The sequence below is a fragment of the Poecilia reticulata genome, linkage group LG23 (assembly GCF_000633615.1).
Source record: "Poecilia reticulata strain Guanapo linkage group LG23, Guppy_female_1.0+MT, whole genome shotgun sequence".
NCBI lineage: Eukaryota > Metazoa > Chordata > Actinopteri > Cyprinodontiformes > Poeciliidae > Poecilia > Poecilia reticulata.
The window spans coordinates 5167879-5192448 of record NC_024353.1 but is presented as its reverse complement, the minus strand read 5'-3'; the positions used below and the strand labels follow the sequence as shown (position 1 = coordinate 5192448).

At 41.1% G+C, this 24570-nt stretch overlaps 1 protein-coding gene and 1 long non-coding RNA gene across 3 annotated transcripts in view; one reads left to right on the top strand and one right to left on the bottom strand.

The window, feature by feature from the left end:
• The window catches only part of LOC108165881 (uncharacterized), a 77199-nt gene extending 67055 nt beyond the window's left edge, over positions 1 to 10144 (top strand). Inside the window, exon 4 of the long non-coding RNA XR_001776215.1 lies at positions 7008 to 10144. This is a non-coding gene — a long non-coding RNA (uncharacterized LOC108165881). The remainder of the gene's footprint in view (positions 1 to 7007) is intronic.
• A 130-nt stretch (positions 10145 to 10274) lies between these two features.
• The window catches only part of plxna4 (plexin A4), a 233178-nt gene continuing 218882 nt past the window's right edge, over positions 10275 to 24570 (bottom strand). For both annotated transcript variants that reach the window (XM_008400677.2, XM_008400675.2), the window contains exons 28-32: positions 22628 to 22818; positions 17855 to 18024; positions 13812 to 14024; positions 12265 to 12415; positions 10275 to 11232 (exon numbers count right to left, since the gene is read on the bottom strand). In XM_008400677.2, the coding sequence (XP_008398899.1) occupies positions 11137 to 11232; positions 12265 to 12415; positions 13812 to 14024; positions 17855 to 18024; positions 22628 to 22818 (821 nt within the window). In that variant the 3' untranslated portion in view covers positions 10275 to 11136. The remainder of the gene's footprint in view (positions 11233 to 12264; positions 12416 to 13811; positions 14025 to 17854; positions 18025 to 22627; positions 22819 to 24570) is intronic.

The following is a 24570-nucleotide window of genomic DNA, read 5'->3' as shown; positions in this document are numbered from 1 at the left end:
AAGGCAAATAGGTTCCCCTCTCGCTGCGGGCCATCCCAGTGTGCCCATTCGCTTTCGTTCCTCCCTTCTAATTATTTCACTGTTTGTGTTCAAACGAAGGCAGATTCGTTTTCCTGGTGGAAGTCACACCAATGCCAATCTGTAGTCCCTGTTGCTGCTTCCACCACCCCAGCCCCGCCGGGTAAGAGCCTCAATTACCCAGAGTCTATCACTGCAAACAGCCACTTTGCAGCCAACCACCTGTGACTTGGACTAAGGGAAGCTCCGGCTAGAGCATGGCACTGCGGAGGGAGAACAGCCAAAGCCACGGGCTGGGCAGCCAACCATTGATTAAGGGAATCAGTATTGATTAAGGGAGCAGGGGACATCTGGAATGGACCAATTTATGTCCCCACATCAATTATTCAAATGGATTCCACTGAATTGGATTAGAGGACAATCTTCCTGCCATGGTTTCCACCCATATGCAATCTGCACCCTCTCAGCAAGCTGTCGTCACGAGGCTCCAGACAAGTCGGCTCAGTGAATTACAAAACTTTTAGCTCAAGCTGGGAATATGCATGCACAAACAAGCCAGGAAGGGGCAGGTGCTGGGCTGTTAATGAGCAAACAGTAAGAGAAGCAAACAGCTAAAACACTGCAGGGCTCCAATTTTCACCTATTGCACCAAGGATGTGATGTTTCAAGCTCCGCTGCCTTGCTGATCGAGCTTTAGGTTTACTACATGGACAGCTACCTGATTTATTCGGGCTCAGGGAGGTGTTAAATTGAACGACTGGTTAAAATCACTCAGCTCTTTACAAATTGTCAGCATTTAAAAAGGTGCATTAAAATACTTCCAGGACAGGGTTCCTTTTATTCTTTCAGTAATGGATCACTGCCTAATGCCTAAAGCCAATTGTTGGCCCACACTGTGTTGTTAGATTTGTTTCTCAGTTTGCCCTTCTGTCTCTGTGTTGACATCTTGAGGGCTTGAACACCGCGCAGAATGGTGCATCCTGCTGCAGTCTGAGCCAGAGGGTTATTCATATTCATAATGTTGTGGCTGCAGAAGCTGCGAAAACGTGTGCTTGCTTTGTTCGCTTATGGTGAGTCACTGCAGGCTGGGGCGTTTGTTGCAACGCTTTGTGTGAGTGTGTGCCTGCTGGGACTCCTCTTTGTGGATCACACAGCAGTCGCCTCGCAGGAACCAGAGCTCACACCGAGTCCAGCTGATGGGCTCCTGTCCATCGCGAGAGGGCCAAACGTGGTGGCAGTGTGACTGAAGCGGGAGCAGCAGCCCACAGGTGGCTGAGGATGATAGAGTGGCGTCCTTTGTCTGCCACCCTAACAGAAACGGTGATCCCTCTCGTATTAATGGGATACTTCACTAGCTCATTTTTATTCAGAACTGGAAATGTAAGGAATTTCTCTTAACGTTGGATTTTGTAAGTGGAGAAATCAGTGGTTTCTCATAAACTCCTTGCCTTGTATCATTGTATCACAGTTTGAAAACCAAAAAAATTAGGTAATACACATAGCAGGTGCCTTAAGAACAATCAAACACAGGAACTTTAAGTTTAGATTTAACACTCAGAAGAGTTCAATTCACTATTACACAGCTGTTTTCATACAAAAACAATATATTTTTACATTTTTTGCCTGTGATATACATCTTTGATTGGAGAACAATGACCTGAGGAAAAAAAACATGGTTAAGATATTGACAGAAATGACTGGGCAGGAAGATTTGTGACCCATGACAAACCATTAGGCACCAGCAGTAATAAGGACTCAAAATGTCTCTTGTTGTACAGCCCAACGCAGAAAAGTTGACAAATAAGTTGTTCAGACTTTTGGTGTGGATTTGATGAATGGGAAATTAGTTTCTAAAGCTCAAACTCACTTCCTAATGTCACTGCACATTCTCCAGTCGCAATAAACAAGGTGCATTTGTTCGGCTCAGATGGGTTCATCATGGCTGGTGTGAACCTGACCAGAGTGACCGGTCCCACGCAGTCCACAGGGAGACGATGACGTTGGACGGCATGAAATAAGTCTTCAGTAAATTCAGGGTGTGCCCATCCACTTCTGGTTTGGACAAATGAGAGAAGTAGTGTAATCTCTGCACCCGGAATGGGAATCAGTTAAATGATATCCAAATTCATGTAAATGATAAGTGTTTATACACTTTGTCTGTAACTGTGCATATGTTCATTTAAAATCCAATCATTTTAGTACCATCACTGCAGAAAGACAACATTTACTGCATGTTTCTCAGATCATTTGGAACAAATTCCTCAAAACTCGTACCCGAAACAAGAAGCGAGAGCAAAATGTCCGTCGCCGTTGTAGCTTATAGATATTTCCATGTTAATGGGATCCTTTGAATTGCGCCCATCTGTTGCACAGCTATAATCCATTACCAGCAGGAGGAACGTGTCGGACATGTAAGTAGACAATGAAGTAAAAATAAATTCTGTGTTCTCCTCAACTAGATAATCAATTTGCCGAGTTGTATAGACTCACGCTGCTTTGGTAATTTGTGTTTCGGTGAGAACATTTGGCACTGGAGCCCAGGGAGCAAATGTGCAGCTTAGAAGGAACTGCATGGTTGTTATTGATCAGGAACTGGAATGGGAGAGAAGATTTGTTGAGACAATAAAAAAGACTTAATGTATGTCTGAGGGAAGCAGAGCTGCTGTTTGGCATAACTGGATGCATCTGGCCTCTTAAATCTACATCTATTCAAGGTTGTCCTATGATGTTTTAATCATTAGCATCTGAGGCATTAGTTTTTATCAATATAAGTCGTCATAAGCAGTTTAATCTTTTATTAGCTTATCACACAGTTGACAGAGGAGAAATATCCCAGGTTCCGTGCTGAAGAATTGCCTCGCTCTTTGTTCTAACTCAGTAACTCCACTAATATGACTCAGCAGGCTACTTTGTATTTCAATCTTGTTGCTAAAAAGCTTGACAGACTTGTATCTTCCTCCTCCATCTGTAGAGTCTAATCTTTTTTTCTTTCTGGACGTAACGTTGTGTTTCTGACTTTCTTCCTCCTGCCACCAGCAACACAAATGTTTACAGAAACGGAACAGACGGAGGAGAATGCACCAATAAATCAGAAATTGCTCCCATCTGCTTGTGATTGCAGTTGTCAATAACTGAGTCCATTGCTGAAATTAGACCCTTCACCGAGTGTCCAGGCTGAGCTGCTGTCGTCAATTCATCCATCCTGCCTGCCTGCCTAGCATTCAGTTGTGAGGAGAGAGAGAGATGAAGAACTTAATTTCAAAACTTCAAATCAAAAATATTTTAGTAAGGCTTTTCAGAGGAAATGAACACTGTCCACATAGATGTTCAGAGAAGAGATCACGAGGCCTGTGGATTCTCTGGAGGGGCTGTGGACAGATCCACAGCTCAGGTGGTGAATTCTCAGCGAGTTAGTGATCAGTGGCTTTAAAAAAAAGTGAAATGATGTCAACAAAGTGAAAAAATGATAATATGATAATAATATGACATTGAAATTGTGGAAAAATGAATCATAGTACAGTATGACGTCAAAAAAGTGCAAAAATCGATCATAGTATAATAGTGTTTCTCAATTGTCCTGTCCTGCATGTTTTAGGTGTTTCCCTTCTGCCACACACCTGGATTTAATATTTGGGTGATTAACAGGTTTCTGCAGTACTTGATGGTCATGTAATCATTTGAATCAGCTGTTCTGGTCTAGAGGCACATCTAAAACATGCAGAGCAGGGGGGCCTGAGGACTGGAATGGAGAAGCACTGGTCTCAATTTTTCCAAATTTTTCCAAAACACATCTTGATGATCCCCAAGACTTTTGGGAAAACATTCTGTGGACCGATGAGACAAAAGTGGAACTCTTTGGAAGGTGTGTGTCCCATTACATCTGGTGTAAAAGGAACACTGCATTTCAGAAAAAGAACATTAAACAACAGTAAAATATGATGGTGGTAGTGTGATGGTCTGGGGTTGTTTTGCTGCGTCAGGACCTGGAAGACTTGCTGTGATAAATGGAACTATGAATTCTGCTGTCTACCAAAAGATCCTGAAGGAGAATGTCCGACCATCTGTTCGTGAACTCAAGCTGAAACGAACTTGGGTTCTGCAGCAGGACAATGATCCTAAACACACCAGCAAGTCCACCACTGAATGGCTGAAGAAAAACAAAATGAAGACTTTGGAGTGGCCTAGCCAAAGTCCTGACCTGAATCCTATTGAGATGTTGTGGTATGACCTTAAAAAGGCCGTTCATGCTCGAAAACCCTCTAATGTAACTGAAGTAGAACAATTCTGCAAAGATGAGTGGGCCAAAATTCCTCCAGAACGCTGTAAAAGACTCATTGCAAGTTATCGCAAACGCTTGGATGCAGTTGTTGCTGCTAAGTGTGGCCCAACCAGTTATTAGGTTTAGGGGGCAATCACTTTGTTGGAAAAGTTGGAAAAGTTTGTTTGAAAAAAACAAACAAAAAATTCAGTCTGAACATTTATTCTGCAAAATATTGCTCTGTTATGCCGCCCACTTTTCAGATTAGAATTTGCTTAAAAAAAAAAGAAAAACATGTAAATTCCCTCTTACTTTACAAGTATGCTGCACTTTGTGTTAGTCTGCTACGTAGAACACATTAAGTTTTATGGTGTTGTATTACGGGGGAAAAAAATGTAAAGGGTATGAATATGTTTGTAACTTTCATCTTTCATATTAAGAGTTACAAAGTGGATAGTTTGAAAAATGGATGCACTTTCACCATCTTCTAACCTTTCCAAGTAGAAAAAGAGCAAAGATGAGTGAAATGCTTAAAAAAAAAAGATTGAAGCTCTTTGCACCTTCAGTGGTTTGACACCTCTGAAATCCCCCCCTTCTCCGCTCTTTTAAGTCCAAACGCAAAGATGCATCACAAACATCTGACAGGCTGCTACCATTAGCCAGCATCAGCCATTAATAAGCATGAAGTGTTTTTAAACTCAGAGAAAACGATAAGCACGCTCATTGTAAATGATGGACATGAAATTTGCTTTTGCCATCTCCATACGTCAACATGGCATAATGTTAACAGCAAGCTGCTTTGGATCTTTCATTTCCTCATGTTGTCATCACATTAGTTTCCTTCCTAGAGAACTTTGACAGCTACTGATGGAGTGAGATTTGTCACTTATATTGCTGTGTTGACAGTAAATATAATAGTGTTGTTTTTTTTTTTTCTTTTAGTTGAGGATAAGTCCCTTAAACCATTGAACGAATATAGGTCGAAGTCTCTAAAGCAGTGGCTTCAGCTCTATTGATCATCTTGTTTTCCCCTCTTCTTTTACCCATTCCTCTATCTCCGTGTAAGCAGACCTTCACATCTTGTATTTTAAACTCCACAGCCACATTATTTCTGGCTGTGGAGTTTGATGGCAGTGTGGGGGTTTCAGGGTTAAAGGGCTGTCGTGATCATGGGAGTGTGGAAAGCCACCCTGGTGCAAAGCAATCATAGCCGGCTCTCTATCATCCTCCCTCCTTCACTACCTCCATCCAGCCTCTCTCCACCCGCCGCCCCTCAGAGGTGCCTCCAGTGTCCCCTCCATTATTCCCAGCTCACTAGTCAGAAAATTAGGGTAAAACTCGGCAGGCCTTCCTCCTCTTGCTAACTCTTCTCCTCTCTGTCCTCCCACCAAGCCCTCCTTCTATTTTTCACCCATTACTCCCAGTTCACTGGTCGGTATATGGAGGGTGACTCTAGGCCAATTCAATCTGTTGTCCCTGTCAAACCACTCAGTCTGCTGGAGTGCCGCAGCCCCCTGTCTATATTTACCCATCCAGCCGGTTGTCACTCTGTTTTGTGCATCTCGCGCGCCTCCTGCCCTCCTTCCCATTTGTCAATTCTTCTGCTAACTTTTTGACTTTTTTCCAATTCTGTTTGGAAGCTACTTGTTTTTAAGGTAGCATGTGAAGGAATTTATCATGCAGATTGCGAACGGTAGTTGTGTTTGGAAAGATAACATGTTGACGTGGAAAATGTTCATCAAAATGTATATTTTAACTGCCTTTGATGTAGGAGGAGGAGGAGTGGTGCAGATTTAACCGTAGAAAACGCATTTAGTGCAGTTTGTAGTAAAACTCCTCTATAGGCAGCGATCACCTAAAGGGCTTACAGGTTCGGTTAATCTTCACCAGTTCTGCAGATTCCTTATCATGCGTCAAGCATGCTGTCCTTTATTATAATGACCTGGGTTGAATCGTGCCAGGAAATGCTCAATGAAAGAGTAAAGACTTTTTTTTTTAATCTGCCTCTTGACAGCGTAGCCTCAGGAGATTAAATGCATGCGTGATGTTTGTTTTAACTGGTGCCAGAACTTGCTTAAATTGTTCAGCTGTACAGTTCTGACACTTACATGCTCTTGCCTTTGACATAAATGTGACGGTAAACACTGTGCTGCCAATTCAATTCAGTTTAATTGTCATAAAGCTCATCTAAGTATCGCTATTGATTCATTTGGACAGTTTTGGTTGGGATAGACTCAATACAACAGACAACTTCGCCGGCTTTCAAAAATAGTAGCTGCAAAAAGTACTTGAAATTACTTTAGACTCAATTTAGTCTATTTTCTGCTATACATTGTTTGCATTATGCAACACCTAAGGAGGTTCATTATAATCCCTGCATATGGTGATCTTTGGTCAAACTCTCAATTGTCTAAGTGCATATTCTAAAGCTAGTTTTACCTACTTATACTATTATTACAGGGCAGTACATTTATAGCGCCCACACAGTCAACAGTATTAAGAAAAATACGCAGATCTGAGATGATCTCAGCTGTGCTGAACACAAGTCAAAGGGGCAGAAAACAAACGTGAGCTGACATGAATTGTCGTTTGTATTGAAGGTTTGTATAACAGACTCATTTCAAGCCAAGAAAAAACAGAAACAGCTCCACAGATTCTTATGCTGACACCTTTAGGTTGTGGTCCGGTGGAAGGTTTGAATTTTTTATTTTTATTTTTTTGTGCTTTACAGGAGTGTTGCATCAGCAACGTTGGGATCTCCAGAAATGCCACGAACCACCATCTGATCACACATGTGGATTGTGAACCCGCACCAAAGGTAGGCTGCTTTCTTAGATGTTTAACACCTTTCTTTAGAAAGAAACAGCAAAATTGAATTGTAGCTTTAAATTCAATTATGCAAAATTATCGATTCCCTTATGGTTTTTACTGCTTCTAGAAACAGTCCAGTAAAATACAAAACTGTCCAGGTGAACGAATGTTTATAGATCGCAAAATAATGCTTAATCCATTAAACTGAAACATTCTATAAAATGAGGCAATGAGCAAAAACTAGTCAGCCGTTTGTTTCATAATAAAGTTTATTCTATATTACAAATAGTATTTTGTTCTTGACTGCAAAATAGGAATGCATTATATTTACATACACAGGTATACAATTAATTATAACAAAGTTAGAGAAGCTCGCCTTATAATCCCCCAGGTTTCGTTTTTATCTCTCAATAAGATACTCTTTATCTTTCAGATATGATCTAGTAAAAGTCTTTTCTACCATGTTTGTGTAACACCTGCGATAACACTGAGCTAGGAGGACATTTTAAATTCCTACAAAATGTTTGAAGGTGGAAACTTTATCTGTGCTGTTGGTAGCACGGGGAGGCTACAAGCAGGCAACCTTTGTTGGAGGGTAAATGTTGAGCCAGGAAGAAAGGAAAGCTGGGAAGTAGCACTGAGGAGGGAGTTTTACAATGATATCCAAGGACTCTCGGCTTGTGCTTTTCATTGTTTCTGCGTTTTAGACACGGTATATGCAGAGAGAGTCTTTACTGGAAGGTTTCAGTTTGCTGTTTCTTAAAATTCAGAAAATCTTTTGATATGTCGTCTAAGTGTACCTCTCTAAATTTCAACAGGCAAGGAATCTCCTCATAAGAAAAAGGTGAACAATTAGTTTCATATACCTATATTTTTTCCCTGATGAGTGAATATACCATAGCCTAAGCGGTAGCATGTTGTGCCAACAGCACTCTTCAGTGTGGAAGCCATTACTGAAGGAATAAGTCTTAAAATTAGCTATTTTTAGTGTTTTGAAGTCAGAGGAAGCATAAATAAACTAAGATATGATTTAGAAAGAAGTTGCATTCTGTGGAGACATACTGGCTGTATGTTCAGGCTGCTGGTGGTTTTGCTTCCTCTAATTTTTTTTTTAAACTTTTGTAGTCATGTCAAACTTTAGAGTATGAAATGAGCTGTTCACCATGAGATGGCGAATTTGAAAATGCCTTAGATATATTGTGTAGAGTTGGCCAAGAAGCGTATTGAACCGGAGCCAGCTTCTGTAGATTCCAGAACGGCTGAATGCTTTATAGCAAAGTTTCTGAGTTTGAACTTTCAGCCTCAGTTAGTCATAGAACATGCTGGATTTTCCTTGTTGTAACTCTCAGAGGTAAAATTTGTGTTTATTTTGTGTAAAGATTAAACTCGACCTTTTTGAAATGGTGATGCCGACCCGCTTATCGCCAAGAAAAGATGATCTACAGCTGGAGATGTCAGCATGGTAGTTTTATTGGATTTCAAAAGGTTTGGGGTCTAGTGAGCAACGTTTACTGTATTTCCAACACAAGTATTTGATGACCGTTCAAGTTTTACAAAAACCTGAGATCAGAAATTGGAAAACTTGGGGCAACTCGAGCCAAAATATATTTTCTTTTTATTAATGAAGCAATGTCTGTTGGTTTTCATCAGTGACTTTCTTTTGTGCTCTTGATACGTTTCCTTTCTGTCCAAGCTCAACAGATAGGTGGTAAAATAATCAACTGCAGGGTTTGTATGTTTTCTCACCCAAAATCCGAACCACACAGGAGGCACTGAGGGCCTGTAACGAAGGACATGGTAGACCTAAATCTCCCAAGTAGTTGCAGGAGTATATGAATATCTTTGAGCAAGGCATTTCCATTTCATACCATCCAAATAGGTCAACATGCAAAGGTAAATATCTGTAATATTTAGCAACTACCACTTCACAAAAACTGTGTGTGTGAAACTCTGCAGGAGGCCAAACGCGATAAAGGTTCCACCTTAAACAACAGTTTTTCTTATATGAACAGTCCACTTTTTTCCCCATCTCGGTTCTTCCAAGCAAAAGAAAGAATAAAGAACACATCCACATCATCATTGCAAGGCTTAGTTTTCTTGTTTTTCACTTTTTTTCTTTAAAATAAGTTTCTTAAATGGTTTACGTTTTACATGCGCTTAAAAAGCCAATAAAGGACCCAAGGTGGACCTAGGGCGGTCTTCACACATTCACATCACCACATGGGGCACGTTGTCAAGGCAAAAGAAAGGGCAGAGGTCAAAAGGTACGGAGGGCGCCTCCATCGTCACTTTCAGTCACTCTTTCACTCCCGTAATGCCGGCGTATGTCCGACAACTCGTAACTACTCTTCACGTCTGTGATGCTGACAGAATTTTGTTTCTTTTTCTTTGAGGCTTGGAGAAGGCCGCCCCCTGTCACCACAGAGGACAACTACACTAATACAGAAAGAGTGCCTCAAGAAATTGGAGTTTTGCCATATGCAGCTAGCTACCATCTCCAATGCTTGTGCAAAACAGATAAGCTGTTGATCGAGGAGCCAGACAAAAAAAAAAAGGGCAGCTGGTGTGCCGAGAGCAGGAGAAGACCGGGGAGGATCGGATCGCGTCGCCCACGGAGCCTCTCACCTCGACACACTGAGGTCAGAGAAAATTACACAGGCTTCTTACAGTTCCAGTCACAATATGTTTTTTTTTTTTTTTTGTCAGTTCCTCAGTGGCACTTTATAAATACATTTTTTACCGTTTTTTTGAAAATTTCAAGCTCCTTTGGTTTTTGGCTGACCAGCAAAGTCCATCTTGTTTCAATCCCCCCCCCCCCACATGAAAGTCTTAAATAATAGCATCCTCGAAAAGACGTGCTACTCAGACAACAAAGCCCCTTTAGGTAGCAGTCAGCCATCTCTGGCTACACTGTTCAGTCATTCTTACCCCGTGCATCTCAGTCAGCTTCTCCCTTTAGCTCCTTAGGGTTGTTGTGGATGTCTGGGCAGCTGCTGATTTATTTATTTTTTCCTCTTGTGTATTTTTGTGTGTGCTTTGATAGACCGTTGGAAGAGGCTGCTCCTGGTGTTTGTCTTCCAGAGTTGGTTGTGTGCTTTTTAATCGGAGGATCCAACTTGGGTTGGGGCTCTAGTATTTGATCTAATAGCTTTAATTTGCAGTAGCCATGGAAGCAGAAATCATGAGCTTTTTTTTTATGTATTTTTTTAATTTCTTGAAAGTACGCTAGGCAGGTAAAAAGGTGTGAAAGGTACAACAAGCTAAAGGCTGAGGATGCTCTGCTTTGTTTCAGGGAGGAAAAGTTCAGGGAGCGATATTCCCTCCCCACACCCCATCAGTCTTGTCCTTAGATACAACCCGAGCTACATTTAAAGAACACAAAAACATTCTAGGTTTGCCTGGATTTGACCCAGATTTCACGGATATGTATGCTTTGCTTGAAGGTACAGTGTAAACTTGGCAAACCCATTCTTGCATTAATTTTCTCCAGAGGTGTTCATTTGGCTTGCAGTTGTCGCTCTTGATGTTTCCACTTGATGCCGTATGTCGAATCTAGAACTACATTAAAAAGAACTCTAGATGATTTTTATCTTAACTATCCTATTTTTAAAAGTTCCAACATATGGACACCCCCACGTTGGTAGTTTCCAAAGATTTACTATCAGTGTAAATTCTTGAAGGCAACATAAAAATTTTTTTCTTCTTTTAATCCAGCAGGGGGAGGATGCCAATATGGCCGGCTCTCAGTAACCTCCCCAAAGAAGCTCCCCCTGTGTGATGAACCTGAGGGACGTCCCACATTGCACTGCAGGAGACGTTGACCTCAGCTGTGCACCAACCCTGGCGAATATTCAGGTAAACTAGTCTATGCAGCTGTGTTGATGAGGGAAGCAGAAAAAAGGTCGAGGAAGAAGTAATCTCTGAAAAGCCGAGGGTGGAAGTCAGATGATGGAGGGGGTGGGGGGGGAAACATGGGGACAGGTCTTCGCTCAGGCACAGCTCGGTTTCTGACGGGGTCTCTTCCCAGTGCACCCTGGGAAGTGCGGTCCTCAGCTCTCCAGACTCATGAAGGCCACCACCTGCTCCAGCTTGAAGGCCAGTCTCTGTTTCCTGGCTGCGTCATCCTGCTCCAGCGAACACACAATCTGTTTGCAGGACAGGGAGGCAAATGTGGAACATATATTAATGATCTATATTCCATATCAATAAAAATCGTTAATTACAGTATGTAAAGGGATACCTTCTCAATATTAACGTCTAGTTACTTTAGTAATACAGCTGAGTAGTACTATTGAACTAAGGTCTTGTTTAGATCATTTAATTAGCTCTACATGCTTAAGAGAATGAAAAATTTATAATAGACTTTGCAGTATTCTGATTTAGTAATGTAATTATATTAGTTGTGTTACCACCCCAACGCCACTAGAGGCAGTACCAGATGCGACTAAGGAGCAGATTTAGAAGTACATCGAAAGCTACAGAATTTAGTAAAAACTTTGAGCTTTGCTGAAGTAATTAAAGACACAAGTTCAAATCCATGCTTAGAGTGGATCTCCTTCAATCAGTGCTCCTCCGCAGCTCTGATTGGCTAAGCAATGTAACATGATCCTCTGCAGCAAGTGATGGCAAAGTGGCGAGTCATCACGACTTTACACAAGTGTGTCTTTACCTCAGTGGAAGAGGCTCCACCGAACCCCTGGGGTTCAATGGAGCCCAGGTTAAGAACCAGTGATCTAACACAATCTGTTTGGCCTCCACCACCTGTCCGTCCTTGAGAATCACTCTTTTGCAACTTTTAGGCTTAAGACAGCAAAACAGTTTTACTTCAGACCACTTAAGTGTAAGCAGTTTAGAAACGATACATATCATTGAAATGTTAAATGTTTTTAATCCCTATTTTCTCATTTATTTCAGAAAATGAAGCTGCTCAATGGTGTGAATCCCAGAAGGAAGGGAGATGAGACTAGAGTAGCAAAGGAGACCCAACAAAGTATTGACGGAATTGTAATTAACATACTTTGCTGACGTAATCGCTTTAAATTATTCTTATGCAATATTCAGTCACCAACACTACAATAAAGGATTGACATATTTCACTCCGTTGTAAAATCTACACAATGTATAAGTTTCACTTCTGGAAAAAGAGCGTTCTTCAGTAATGTAACGGTGTTACTTACCTCCTCAGTGTACTTTCCCACGTACGAGTAAATCTCACTGAGAGAACTCATGGTGTTAAACTCATTCATGTGCATCCGTGACTGTTCTGCCAAGTAGGCATTCATGTCCTGGTCACTGATTGCTGGCATCTTGCTAATGTCTGAGTAGTACCTGTCGAGAGACAAGAAGGTAGCAAGAACACTTTATATATAACTTACAAGGAAAACTCGCTTTTTTCTTTTTTTTTTTAGAAAAAGGTGTTAATTTTTAGCTCATGCATATTTTATAGAAACCACATGTGTGTTTTGTAGTGATGTGACTGAGGAGGCTACACTGCCTCAGATTTCAGCACCACAACAGTAGACATGCACACATGGTCCATTAAGTTAAAGGCAATCAGTCAGTGTCAGCAACAGCTGTGTTTCCCATATCAGCTATGTTAATTAAAACAGCTTATTAACATATTAAATTCCTGTAGCTGCAGCCACTTGAGGACAGGCCTGCTGGATAGCTAAATAATTTTAGGAGTGTGTGTGAGAGAGAGAGAGAGAGTATCTGGACCAAACTGAGCAAAGGAAAAGGCAGGTGGGGTGTTGGTCACAGAGGTCATGCTCACGTCAACACCTGCTCAGTGTTGGAAGGCAGTAATGGTGAGCTCCTAGCAGGGCATTGTTAGTGCAAAAAGCAGGTGTGTTTGTTTCAGCGTTTTCATCTAGCCTGGAAGTGAACTATTTGACTATTTTCTCACAAATGTCTGTGCTACATTCACAATTCCTCCAACTATCCTTTGATTAATACAGCTTTTAAAACCGCTTGACCTGAAAATGCCCTTCGGTGGACTAAAACGTGTAATCTACAACAATTATCAGTTATGATATGAAAGGCTGTGTCACAAAATGTAAACTTTAAAGTCAGTTGCATGTAAATTGGGACTTTAAAAGAAATCATTGCTGGTCTAACGCTGGAAAACTATACTTAATGCAGGCATGAGGTAGAAATTGACAGCCAACATGTGAGCCTTTACAATATTTCAAAGTTGCTCAAGTCAGAATGTTACAGGGCCTAAGCAAAGCATTTACACCCCTTGATCTTTTTCACATTATGTAGACAGATGTCCACTAAAGGTAAGACACCAGATACATGTACGTTAAGTACTGAACGCAGCCTTGATGCAAAGAAAACGTAATTAGCCTTTAACTTGAAGATCCTCAGTGGCTTAAAATGCAACTTTTTGGTTATTGTTCAGATTTAGGGTCTATCTATCTATTATAGATACTGCAAACCAATTTACAGTGTCTTATCTTTTATTCAGGATTTAATTGGTGATAAAGAATAAAGAATGTGAAGCCTTAACATTACCACATTCTGCTCTCTCTTTCCCCTCATGTGCTTCTGCACTGTCCCAACCAACTGACTTTCCCTGTGCTGCAGCTCTCTTGCCCAAGGCGCTCCCATCCATCCTCACTGTGTTGTAATTTGGATGGGGTTTCACAGCTCATAGATCAGTGCTACGGCCACATAGCTAATGTAAGTTCGCTCTCCTTCCATCCATCCTCTAAGTGCTCACCTCTCCACCCAGCTCTTGTAGCTGGGGATGTCCTTGGCATAAAGCAGCTTGTTGGATGGTGAGTCTTTCCCAAGGCGGTGTTCTGAGGTGGAGCAGGAGTCCATGAAGGTCTGGGCCACCACGGACAAACAGGCATCTGTGATGCTGCTCTTGTGGATGTCAAACACGAACTGGGGGTTCTTGATCACATTCACCCAGAAGCGCAGAGGTAGGCTGAAAAAGGGTGAGCAAGAGAGTTTAGTGGTGAGCTATTATTACTATACATCATTTTTACAAATTGGATTAATGGAGGATTCTTCGCTTACATACCATTTTATAGATATTATAGCGCATAAGATTTTTTAGCTTAATCGCAACATCTGTTTTGACTGCAGCTAATCTTTAAACACATATCAGTATTTTGACTTCTGTTCCATCCAACTGATGTGTAGCCTCAGAATAAGGCTTTGACATTTATATTACTGTAGTGTTTTTTACAGTTTTGGGCAGAAGACGACAAATCCCTCCGTAACATGCTTGGATGGCGAGTTGCTGCTGCTGAAATGTGCTATACAAATAAAATTAGTTTTTTTCCACATATTCCTTAATTTTAGAAAAGCATAATGTCACTCCATGTGAGTGACATGTTAATCTAGCTATTCAAACACAGAAAACAAAGCAAACCAACACTGAAATGCTTTAAGATTAAGTCTAGATGTCATTTTGAAATTGGCCACGGTGAGCTAGTCAATAGGCATGAACATATTATTTGCCAGAGGGGGTGAAGATTCAATCATGTTGCAAAGCTAGTACACAGTTGCTGTTGTTGCTCCTGTATGTGCCTAATTCAATAAAGGCTTTATCTATAAAACCAGGTGGTGGCCGGTCCTCATTTTCTCAAACAGTGTCCAGCAGTCTTCACTTGAGGCCGCACTGTGACACAATTCATATTGGCTTATTTGTGCAAGTGGGTTCTATTTTTGTGCCTGTCCAGAATGATAAAAATATACAAGTCTTTTTTTTATTTGCTGAGCTTGTTTCTGCCAAAATAAATAGATATGGGGCCAGCTTTATCTGGGGGCTGCTGTGAAAGAAGCTCAGGTGGTGTTAACAAAGAGCTGTGTGGATCACTGTAGCTTTACTATTCTAGTTAGAAGCTTTTTAGGCGATATGAGGGAAAAAAATCAATCAGGATAGACAGCGTATTCTATAAAATACAAGTGTTTCAGTGGCACAATAATAAGGGATAAGGGGAAAATAACCATTAAAAAAAGGAAATCATTTAAAATACCAGCAGAACACTAGTGATAAGTATGTATTTTGGCCCAAAAGCAATTCAGATGTACATTCTAACAAAAGAGGATTTGGTATTGGAAAAGATCTCTGTATTATGGCTGCAAAATTAATCTAAGCAAAGAATCTAGTGGGATTAGGTGCAGGGATCAAAGGGATATTAACAACACTGCTGTTCTGCAGTGATCATTGGCAATCTGCTCTTTCAATAGGGCAGTGGTTGCCACAATGATGAAGTCCCCCCATGCGAATTTTGTAATTTTGTTTTTTAAAATTTCCATCACAATTCCTGTGCATCACCCACTAAAAATTAGCAAAGCGTGTAAATTTGGCTGCTGGCTCATGCTGTGTATATGGATGATGTTTTTTGATCAGGAGTTTTGGTCGGGGATTAGGGGTAAATATCATCTGCCAAGATCAAGGGCATCGCTTATCCAGGAGGAATTATGCTGGGTGGTGCATGAAACCATGGAAAGAAAAAAAAAGACCCTTTTCTACTGATTCATGACTACAAAGGCCAGCTAATGGGGCCTTTTCTGCAAAGTTGCCTTATTTGGTTTAATGGGCAGTCTAACTTTTCATCAGTATAAAGAAACTACTCATGCTCAGAATCCTTTTTTATATAATCAACAAAATCACAGTGATACATATAAATACATGTATTGTATCACAGAGAACTCCTTGGACTGCAATAAATATTAGCTAATTGTGTAAGTAACATTCATTCAGGCTCTTCATTGAGGTAATATACTTGTTAATGTAACATGGGTATAAGTTACATGATAATTCTACACTGAATAGTTCAAATGCGTTGTTACAACACCCAGGTCATATGCATACTGAGGGTATATAATCTTCTCGCAGGAAGTTTAAAACCCAGTTTCTTTATAGAATCATTCAAATTTGCTCGAAGTGCATCAATAGTGAGGGTAATTACCATCAACAAGCAAATAGTTAGATATGTGACACTGGAGGCATTACAATGTAGCCAGGAAAGTGACGATCTTTATAAACACAGTCTAGTGGGCTTTGCTCCAGAAAGGACTTCAATAAGCCAATATGCAAATTTTGACGAGAATGGCACATTAATTATGAGTAGAACATGCACTAATCTGTATCTCTATCCTAACAGGGCTGTTTATAGTCTGAGTAGGGAGGTGCTGCAGTAGCACTGAGGACAGATGATCCACATCTATGTGACAGTTCTGCACAGTAATTAAATTTCCTTCTATCTCCTCTACACGAAAAACACACTGTGGCAATCGACAGGCAGGCAAAAAAACAGAAGAGAGAAGATGTGAGCAGACGCCGACACGCTGCCATTAATCCAAAGGATACCATCTGGAGAGGCTCCTAGAGCCAGTGATTCGACTATGTAGAGACTTATTGCAAAAAAATAAACCCACAGCTGAACTCAACACAATGCAGACGAAAACGACTGAGCGTTTATGTTATTTAAAGCTTCTGCAGAAATTAAAGGTATGCAAGCTGGTTTCAGAGGGTCTGAAACTTGAACAAAAGCAAAGGGAAAAACCGGAACGGGTTTCGCTTTCGACAGCCTGCAGAACAAACTGAAGAAACATTCAGATTTTTCAGTGCAGACCATGTTATTTGAAACCTAGCGTTATAGTAACACCATTAAGAACCACATGAAAATGACATAGGAGCCAAATGGTAGGCGGGGGAATAATTTAAGGGCAGGGCTATACTGTGATACTTGGCGGGTGGGGACGGGGGGTAAATGGGACTTTGGGGGGTTGCATTGGGGTGCAAAAGCTTTCACTGCAGCTGAGGTTAATGGTGTGTATGATGACAATGAGAATGGGGGGACTTAATGGGATGGGGGCTCAGCTTGGAGGAGATGCTTGCATCATTATTCTCTACTCTTGGCCTTTTGTCACAGCTAATATTCCATCTTAAACTTATGCATATTCACGCATACTACAGCTACAACCGGCTCAGTCGCAGCAGTTTTTGACAGTTCCCCATGATAGATTGCTGGTCATTTATGGTAGATAAAGGCCATTAAGAAAATAATACTACCAAACCTGTTCTGCTGTCAGAAAATACTTCAAAACTCCAAACTTTCCTGTGACACGACACTAGAAACACCACAATTAAAATGAAAAGCAAACACTTTCTCTTTCCATCTTGAATTGTCCTTCTGAGCCTCACTCTGTGCTATGCATGCTGGGATCTTGACAGAGGCCAAAAGGCTAGCGAGTTATTAGTGTATTTAACTCCCATTGCATCCACTTCCTCTTCATCACCGTTTCATTTCTCCTCGGCTCCCATTCTAGTTTGCGGCTGGTTATTTAACTTCAACCAGGCTTCATAAAGTGGTCTCACAGAGGTCAACGTGGCCTAAATTAATAAGCGGATATTAATTTAGAGGTGTACTCATGCACCTGGAAGTGCACATTTGTCACTATGGAGATTTCCACAGTGACGAGCGTTATTTTGGCCCAGTAACCCATGATGATAATGGAGAGTCTTGGCAGCCAATTGGATTAGCCTCTTGTGAATGGCTTTAACGAAGATTACACACCCCTGTGGCTAATGGGTATTAGGAAGAGAAGAAGCACATGGAGGAACTTGGCAGTGACAAGACACTGCTATGGTATATGTGCCAAAATGTACAAGAGGCCTTGAAAGAAGCCAGACTGCAGCACAAATGAGCAAATAACTTTCTATTAAAGAAACCACACCCCGATGCGTCAACAACTTTGTGTTCATAAGCAGTAAATATTGCCGGTTTGATTTGAACTCACCAGTTGCTCTTCCATGTGTGTCGCACATGCGGGTCGTGGATGCTGTGTTTGTCCGCCTGCTCGTCCAGGAAGTCAAACATGTATTTAATTGCCAGTGGCAGGGCGCTGCCCCGGTGGGCGGTGCTGAAGATGGTTTCAAACAGATCGTCGACAAACTTCTGTAATGTACCCTGCGGGTCAGAGAGAACAGACGTACATGTGTGTCATGTGGTGTTCAAAGCTTCGGAAGTGCACAGCTCCAAGCAAAGATGTTCTTACCCCTGGAATGTTTTCCGCATTTATCACATTACATTCATAAAGTAGTTCTCAAATGAAAAAGGAAAGAAAGGTTATTGCGGTTTAGCAGTTTTTATAAATAGAAATTGAAAAAAAACAAATAGTTTTCATCGCTTTTTACTCTGTTGATGCCCGTAATTAAAATTAGCACTAATAGCTGCCATCCTACACTGAGACAACTCGTTGCAGGACGGCCCTTTACTTTGTCCAACATCGTGTAACATCTACCAGGTTTCATCCAAGGGATGGTGAATTTACTGTTTTCCTGCAAAAGCACCTTCTCCCACATGGCTGCTGTGTCCTCTACATGGATTGAACTGAACATTGGACTTATTTGCTTTCTTCTCTAGACTTTATCCACTTTATCCCCATCTCATGTAACCCTTGTACTTATTGATGCCATTCACCGTTATTCCCTAACAACGTCCCTTGTGTTCATACTAATATAACACATAGGTGAACTCAGTTTAATAATTAGGTGACTTCTAAAGGGGGGCTTGAGAAGATTTTAAGGATTGTCAAAAATAGATGCTTGCCACGTCTTAGAGATTTTCTTTGTTAAAACCATGCATGTATTCCCAGTCATGCCCAAGTTTGTCAAAGTTTATGAATACTTAAGATACAGTAGACTCTAATCCCATAGTTAAGGATTGACAGTTTTTTTCTTATACGTTTTATGATATACCGAGAATGTCCAAAGAAATGTTACTATAAACTTCATATTTTTTCCAATCATATTCTGAGTTGTGCCATGCATTTTCATGTAGTCCCTTCATTCCGATGTTTGTGTATGTGACTCTCATATCCGACCCGACCCCTAAATCTGCTCGCAGCTTTGATGGAAGAAATTGTTATTTCACAGCCGACTTTTAATAATATCTGGGAACAGGAGGTGCATCTCCTAAGCCTCTTTGTGCTGCCGGATTAGCTCCCACACTGCACCATTGACCCTAATTTGATTTAATGTTGGCGACTTTAAGGAGGAGGAGGAGATGAGACGAGAGACACACAGAGTGAAAGAATCTAATCCTCTTGTAAAGAACAAGTTGATGGGATGCAGGGGAGAAAGTGGAAGCACGGGAGGGAAATGAAAACGGCAGGTTTCCCTATCAGAAAACGAGGCCATCGAGTGTGGCAGATGAGGTGTGTACAGGCGCAGGCAAATAAAAATCCAATTTGGGAGAAGCAGATGACCAAATGAAAGTCAAGAGATGTAAAAGAGAGTCGGAGGAGGGAATCCTGTTAGTCCAACAATTGCGGCTATAATTTTAATGCAGGCAGAATTCCCAACGGCTTACGGTTTCTCTATGAAGATGAGATCATGTACATCTTCATTAGGCCAGCACGTCTCTGACTGATAAGGGAATACCTAATGTGTGCGTCTGTGTGGCAGGGTTCCGTAGCTGTGTTGCACCTAAAACATTGGAGATGTTTTTTTTCTTTCAAGTCATTTTCCTGAAGACCTAAAAGCTTCAGTGATCAATCCTCTTTAAGAAAAACCAACTTTGAAAGCATTAATAAATTACAGGTAAATAACCAATATTTTTGCAAAGGTCATTGAAATTTGGCAGTTTATCAGAAAATGTACTCATTTTTGATAAAAATAAACATTTATTGTAAAAGCCAGTCGGGTTTTTGCTCACATCACAGCATCAGGCTACACCATCAAAGGTTTTTAATCACTAAGAAATTAATCACGAACCTCCGTTTTGGTTTTACTACAGTAGGTCTTACAGCTGATCATAACCACCTGATTGACAAATTGAATAGCAGATACTCTGATATTTGTTAATTACAAACCTGAATAAACAAAGATCACATGCAGGATTACTCAGAATCTTTGTTCTCGGGCCACTTTTATTCAAATTTATATGATATTCCTTGCCTGAAAGATCTGACCTACAACTTTATAGTAGCACTTGACCAATAAGGTTAAAGGACAGACGTTTTTGTTTTTGTTCCCCAAAAAATATGGTTAGAGATGCGAAACAAATGCCAGAACACATAGGGACAACAGGGACACATAGCCAACTATTATAATGGAGTCTATGTATGTACATGTATATATGTACATACATAGGTTAAAAAAACGATAGCTGCAGCTCATTCAAGTGTTACTGTTTCAAAAAAAAAATAAAAGGAAAGACTGATCAGGGATATGGACACAGAAAGCACAGCACAGAAGAACAAGGAGGGAATAAGGAAAAAGAAGACTGACAAGAAAAAATAGAAAAACGAAGGCAGGAGACAGAGAGAAGGGCGGGACACTCCAAGGAAGAAATGGTAAAAGGAGATGAAAGCACACAAAGAGACACTTAATTTGTGGTATCAAGTCTGACTACAAATATTTTACATGCCTAATTGTTTTTCTTTTTCTAATTCTTTTGGGAGCTGGAAAATGCTTCAATTCCAGCATTTTCCGAGCTTCTTTGGAACCTTGTGGGCACACAAGGGCTCAACCTGGAACACTGTCCGTCATCTTATATCTGCTGCTCTGGTATCGACCCTGTCGTCGTTCTGTGGAGCTGGTAACTGCTGAGATGCTGAGACCCCCTCCCCCCCCCCACACACACACACACACAGCCATCCACCCTGTTATTAGACTGCACTCTAAACACAACATGTCATCTGGATGTTTTGATGTCGTTCAACAATGAAATGCAAGGAAAGCAAACAATCAGAACGCTGGAGGGAAGAAGAGCCCCACCACTCACCTGTGTGAGAGTGAGAAAACGCACCCTTTCCCTGTGCCACTAAATAAAACACCTGCTGCACCCCCCGCTCACCCCCCACCCCACCCTCACTCCAAAGCCTCGCCGGTGAAGCTAATACGAGAGGCATGAGCCATGTTGCCAGGGAGCGGTGTTTACTGGCAAGGCAAGAGGCAAACGCAGTCAATTACACCGCCTGTCTGCCTAATCATTTCTCACCAAGAAAGATGGCCAGCCAACGTAGACTGGTTATTTCACAAAAACAATCCATTTTTAAAGACGACGCTCTGTCAACAGCCAGAAGCTTCCCTTTCTCTGCACCTCAGAGTGGAATAACAGCAGGGAAACAAAGCGACTCGCTGAGGCTGTGAGCCGACATGGCTGCATGTGTGAAGGTGTGTGGAGGGCTGTACAGTATGTGTCATGGTGACAGCTGCTGCAGCTCCCTGGCTTCCCTTTAGCCTCCAATCACCAGTTTGTTTATTAGTTTCTCTCATATGCTGGTTATTATGTTCTCCGTTACAGTCCCTGTTACACAGCAGCTCCCACCCGGTTCATTGAATACCTGATTCTGCCAACACATCTGCATGGTAGCCATCCCCCCAGAGAACATGTGTACTACTTTTGAACTTATTCTCTTTTTTTTTTTTTCTTACCTTGACATTTCCTCGTCAAAGTGAAGCCTGTCTACTTCTGTGTCGGCCTGACTTTATCGGGTTCGATAAGTTTAGCCTATTATCATGAGCTCCGGTTACGGGGAGAGGTTTAAATTTGACACCTGGTGTCTGTGCTTAAAACTCTCAAAGTAAGAAAGGAAGTAGCTCCTGAGAAGCCTCGTTGTGATGACTGAGTCTCTCTCGCACCAGCTTTTTTCAACATTTTGACATAGAATAATACTAAACCGTGACAGACAGAGAGACACGACATAAATAATTTGTAAGCACAGTAGGAAAATATTGTACTTTTTTTTCGTGAAGTGCTTTGAGATGACATGTTGTGAATTGGCACTTTATAAATACACAGAATTGACATACGTTGTGGCTGGCTAAAGTTGCAAACCACTTAAAAAAAAAACAATGTGAAATTGGTCTGATGGAAGCAATTCCAGCCTGAACATTTCCAGAGCGTAGCCACCCTTTTCTTTTAACTGCCTCAGTATGTCTGGCTCCATCTTTCTAATAATGTTAGTCAAATGAAAAAGAAAAGAAAAAAATGGAGAAGGGTGAGGTGCTTTAAGAGCAGATTGTGATTTACATTCAGCTCTAGGATCAAAGTCACACTTCCCTCTAAACCAAATTAACTATTTTCTTTCCCGTCTTGGAGGCTATTGTCCCAGGGCGCATTCAAAGCGTCTCATTTTTTATCACCAGTTCTATTTGGCCATATCATTTTTGTAACATTGACTTTTTTTTTTCTTCCTTCTTTAGACTTTTTGATATGCTGCATTCTGTGGAACGGTAATGAAAGAAGCAAATAAACAGAAATATCTATTTTCCCTCTCTCACCTGAGGGGATAGAGAATACATTTGAATAATATTTTCCACGGAGATGATTCATCCCGAGTAATCATGAATATTTAAATAAAGTGAGGCTTTTCTGAGTCGTCGTAACATTGCATAAAGGTTATAGTGACCGGTTACGCTTTCGCTTGCTCAACTGTCTCAAGACATTAAATGATGCCACAATGTGCTCAGATCCCAATAAGAATATGTGTAGATAAATATCAACAAGAATACAATTAAAGGGGATTTTTTTTTTTCTTTTTCCCTCAGCAGGTTTCTCTTACCTTCGTCGCCAGAAGTCGTGTCAGGTAGATCTCGGAGACCATCTTGCTGCCACGGTCGCCTTCTTTCTGGTCTCCGTGCTCGTGGTTCTTAACCAGATGCCAGACCTTCACCCCACTCTCCAGGTCGGGAGTGATCATGGGAGTGCGGGAGCGCATGCTGTCCGGGCTTCCAGTGTACTTAATCATGTTCTCTGTGAAGACAAATGTTTACTTCAAGCTGGTGGGAATCACAAGGTCAAAGGCCATTGCTGTTTTCTTTCTATTTATTCAGATTTCTATGAATATACAGTAGAAGTTTATATACTCGTCCAGATTCTAACCAAAGACTTCAATGATTTTTACTTTTTTTTCCAATTACAAGAATGAAAAAGAAATAGCTGGAAAATAGACTAAAATAAGCAGCTGTAACCTAAACGTCACGACAGAGCAGGGTTTTGGCTCAAGGCCTTCATTTCACAGCTTCGCGTTCTCGCCTTTGAAACTTTCAGAAAGTCTGCATGGTTAATTTTTCACAGCATCTCCTTCAGTTGACAAGACATTACATCGGCAGCTGACAGAAAATCGAACAGGTGTCAGACGAGATGAAATATGTATGGCCCACCCAGCGGTCGGAGTGGCGATGACATTTCCAAACACATGGCTCAATGAATGTTTACACAGTGTGAAAAAAAATTGATCAGTGGGTGCGGTCTGTGGGGAGAAGTGTTGGAAAAAAAAATGAAAAAAAGGTGATTTTCACAGTGCCAGAAATCAATCTGTCCAGAGAAGAAAGAGCAAGCAGAGTATGAAGGAGAGAGTTAAAAAAAAAAAAGATGGATATAGGGGGAGTGTGTTTGGTATCGATTACTGAAACTGAATGAATGATCAATTGAAAATGTTTCTGTCTCTTAAGGGTCACTTCAGTGAGCGTCAGCTAATTGCTGTTTTTTTTGTGTGGGGACAACTAACTTCACGCCGTAGGGCAACACAGGTCAGAACTGTGACCTTCAGGATTTAACACAAGTGTGGCAGAACAGGCCATTATGTAAAGAGCAGAAAAGAAGTCATGGTGTTTGCATACATGTTGAAACTTGTTCCTCCTCTGCGCTCTCTGCCTCGTCTCCATGTTTGTTATTTGCCAATTGTACTCAGGAGGAGTTCAAAGTCACTCCACAAGTACCACACCAGTCATGCATTACATTTATATTTCCAGTCAGCCCCATTAAAATAGTAGGAGGAAATATCACCAGCTTCCTTCCTCTCTCGTGTGTCGGAGCACTCATGTCCTATCTGGTGTCATTAGGTAGTAGGGAGGTGAAGCTTGGACCGTATGGAAATGAGGCAATGCTAATATTGTGGCGTTGCATTTGAAGTGCCTGAAGTGTTTGTGACCAGTAAAGCTAGCCCTTTGATCAGCATCTAACTTGATGGTTCGGCAGGCTCAAGGAGACGTGGAGCAGACGGGCAGGCGGAGGATACATTGGCACATGGAGGGATGAGAGGATACTCTTTATGTCTCAAGAGGCCTGAACAAGTGAAAGGAAAAGGTCTATTTGGTCTCTTCATATTTTAGAAATCCTTTCAACTACTCTAATATGCGGCTCGTCTTTCTTGCTCTGACGAGCACATGTTTACCCCCTGGAGGATACGTGTGTATATATGATGCACATTTTGTCAAGTTACAGACACAAACAGTTTATTTAGTTGAAACTTGTTTTTCTTTTTTTATAACGAATCACCACCACAAACTTGCAAAATTGCGATGAAGACAGAAAGTGACGCATGGCTTTCCATATTTCTTATAAATAAAACATATCATTTCCAACTATTGTTACAAATTTTTCTTTGGATTTAGTTCTGGACATTGAATTGGACATAAAGATGTTTTGATCCAAATCGTCACATTATGTCTCCATGTACCAGGTTCCCCATCTCTCCACGTATTTCTCCCAAATTCTTTTAAA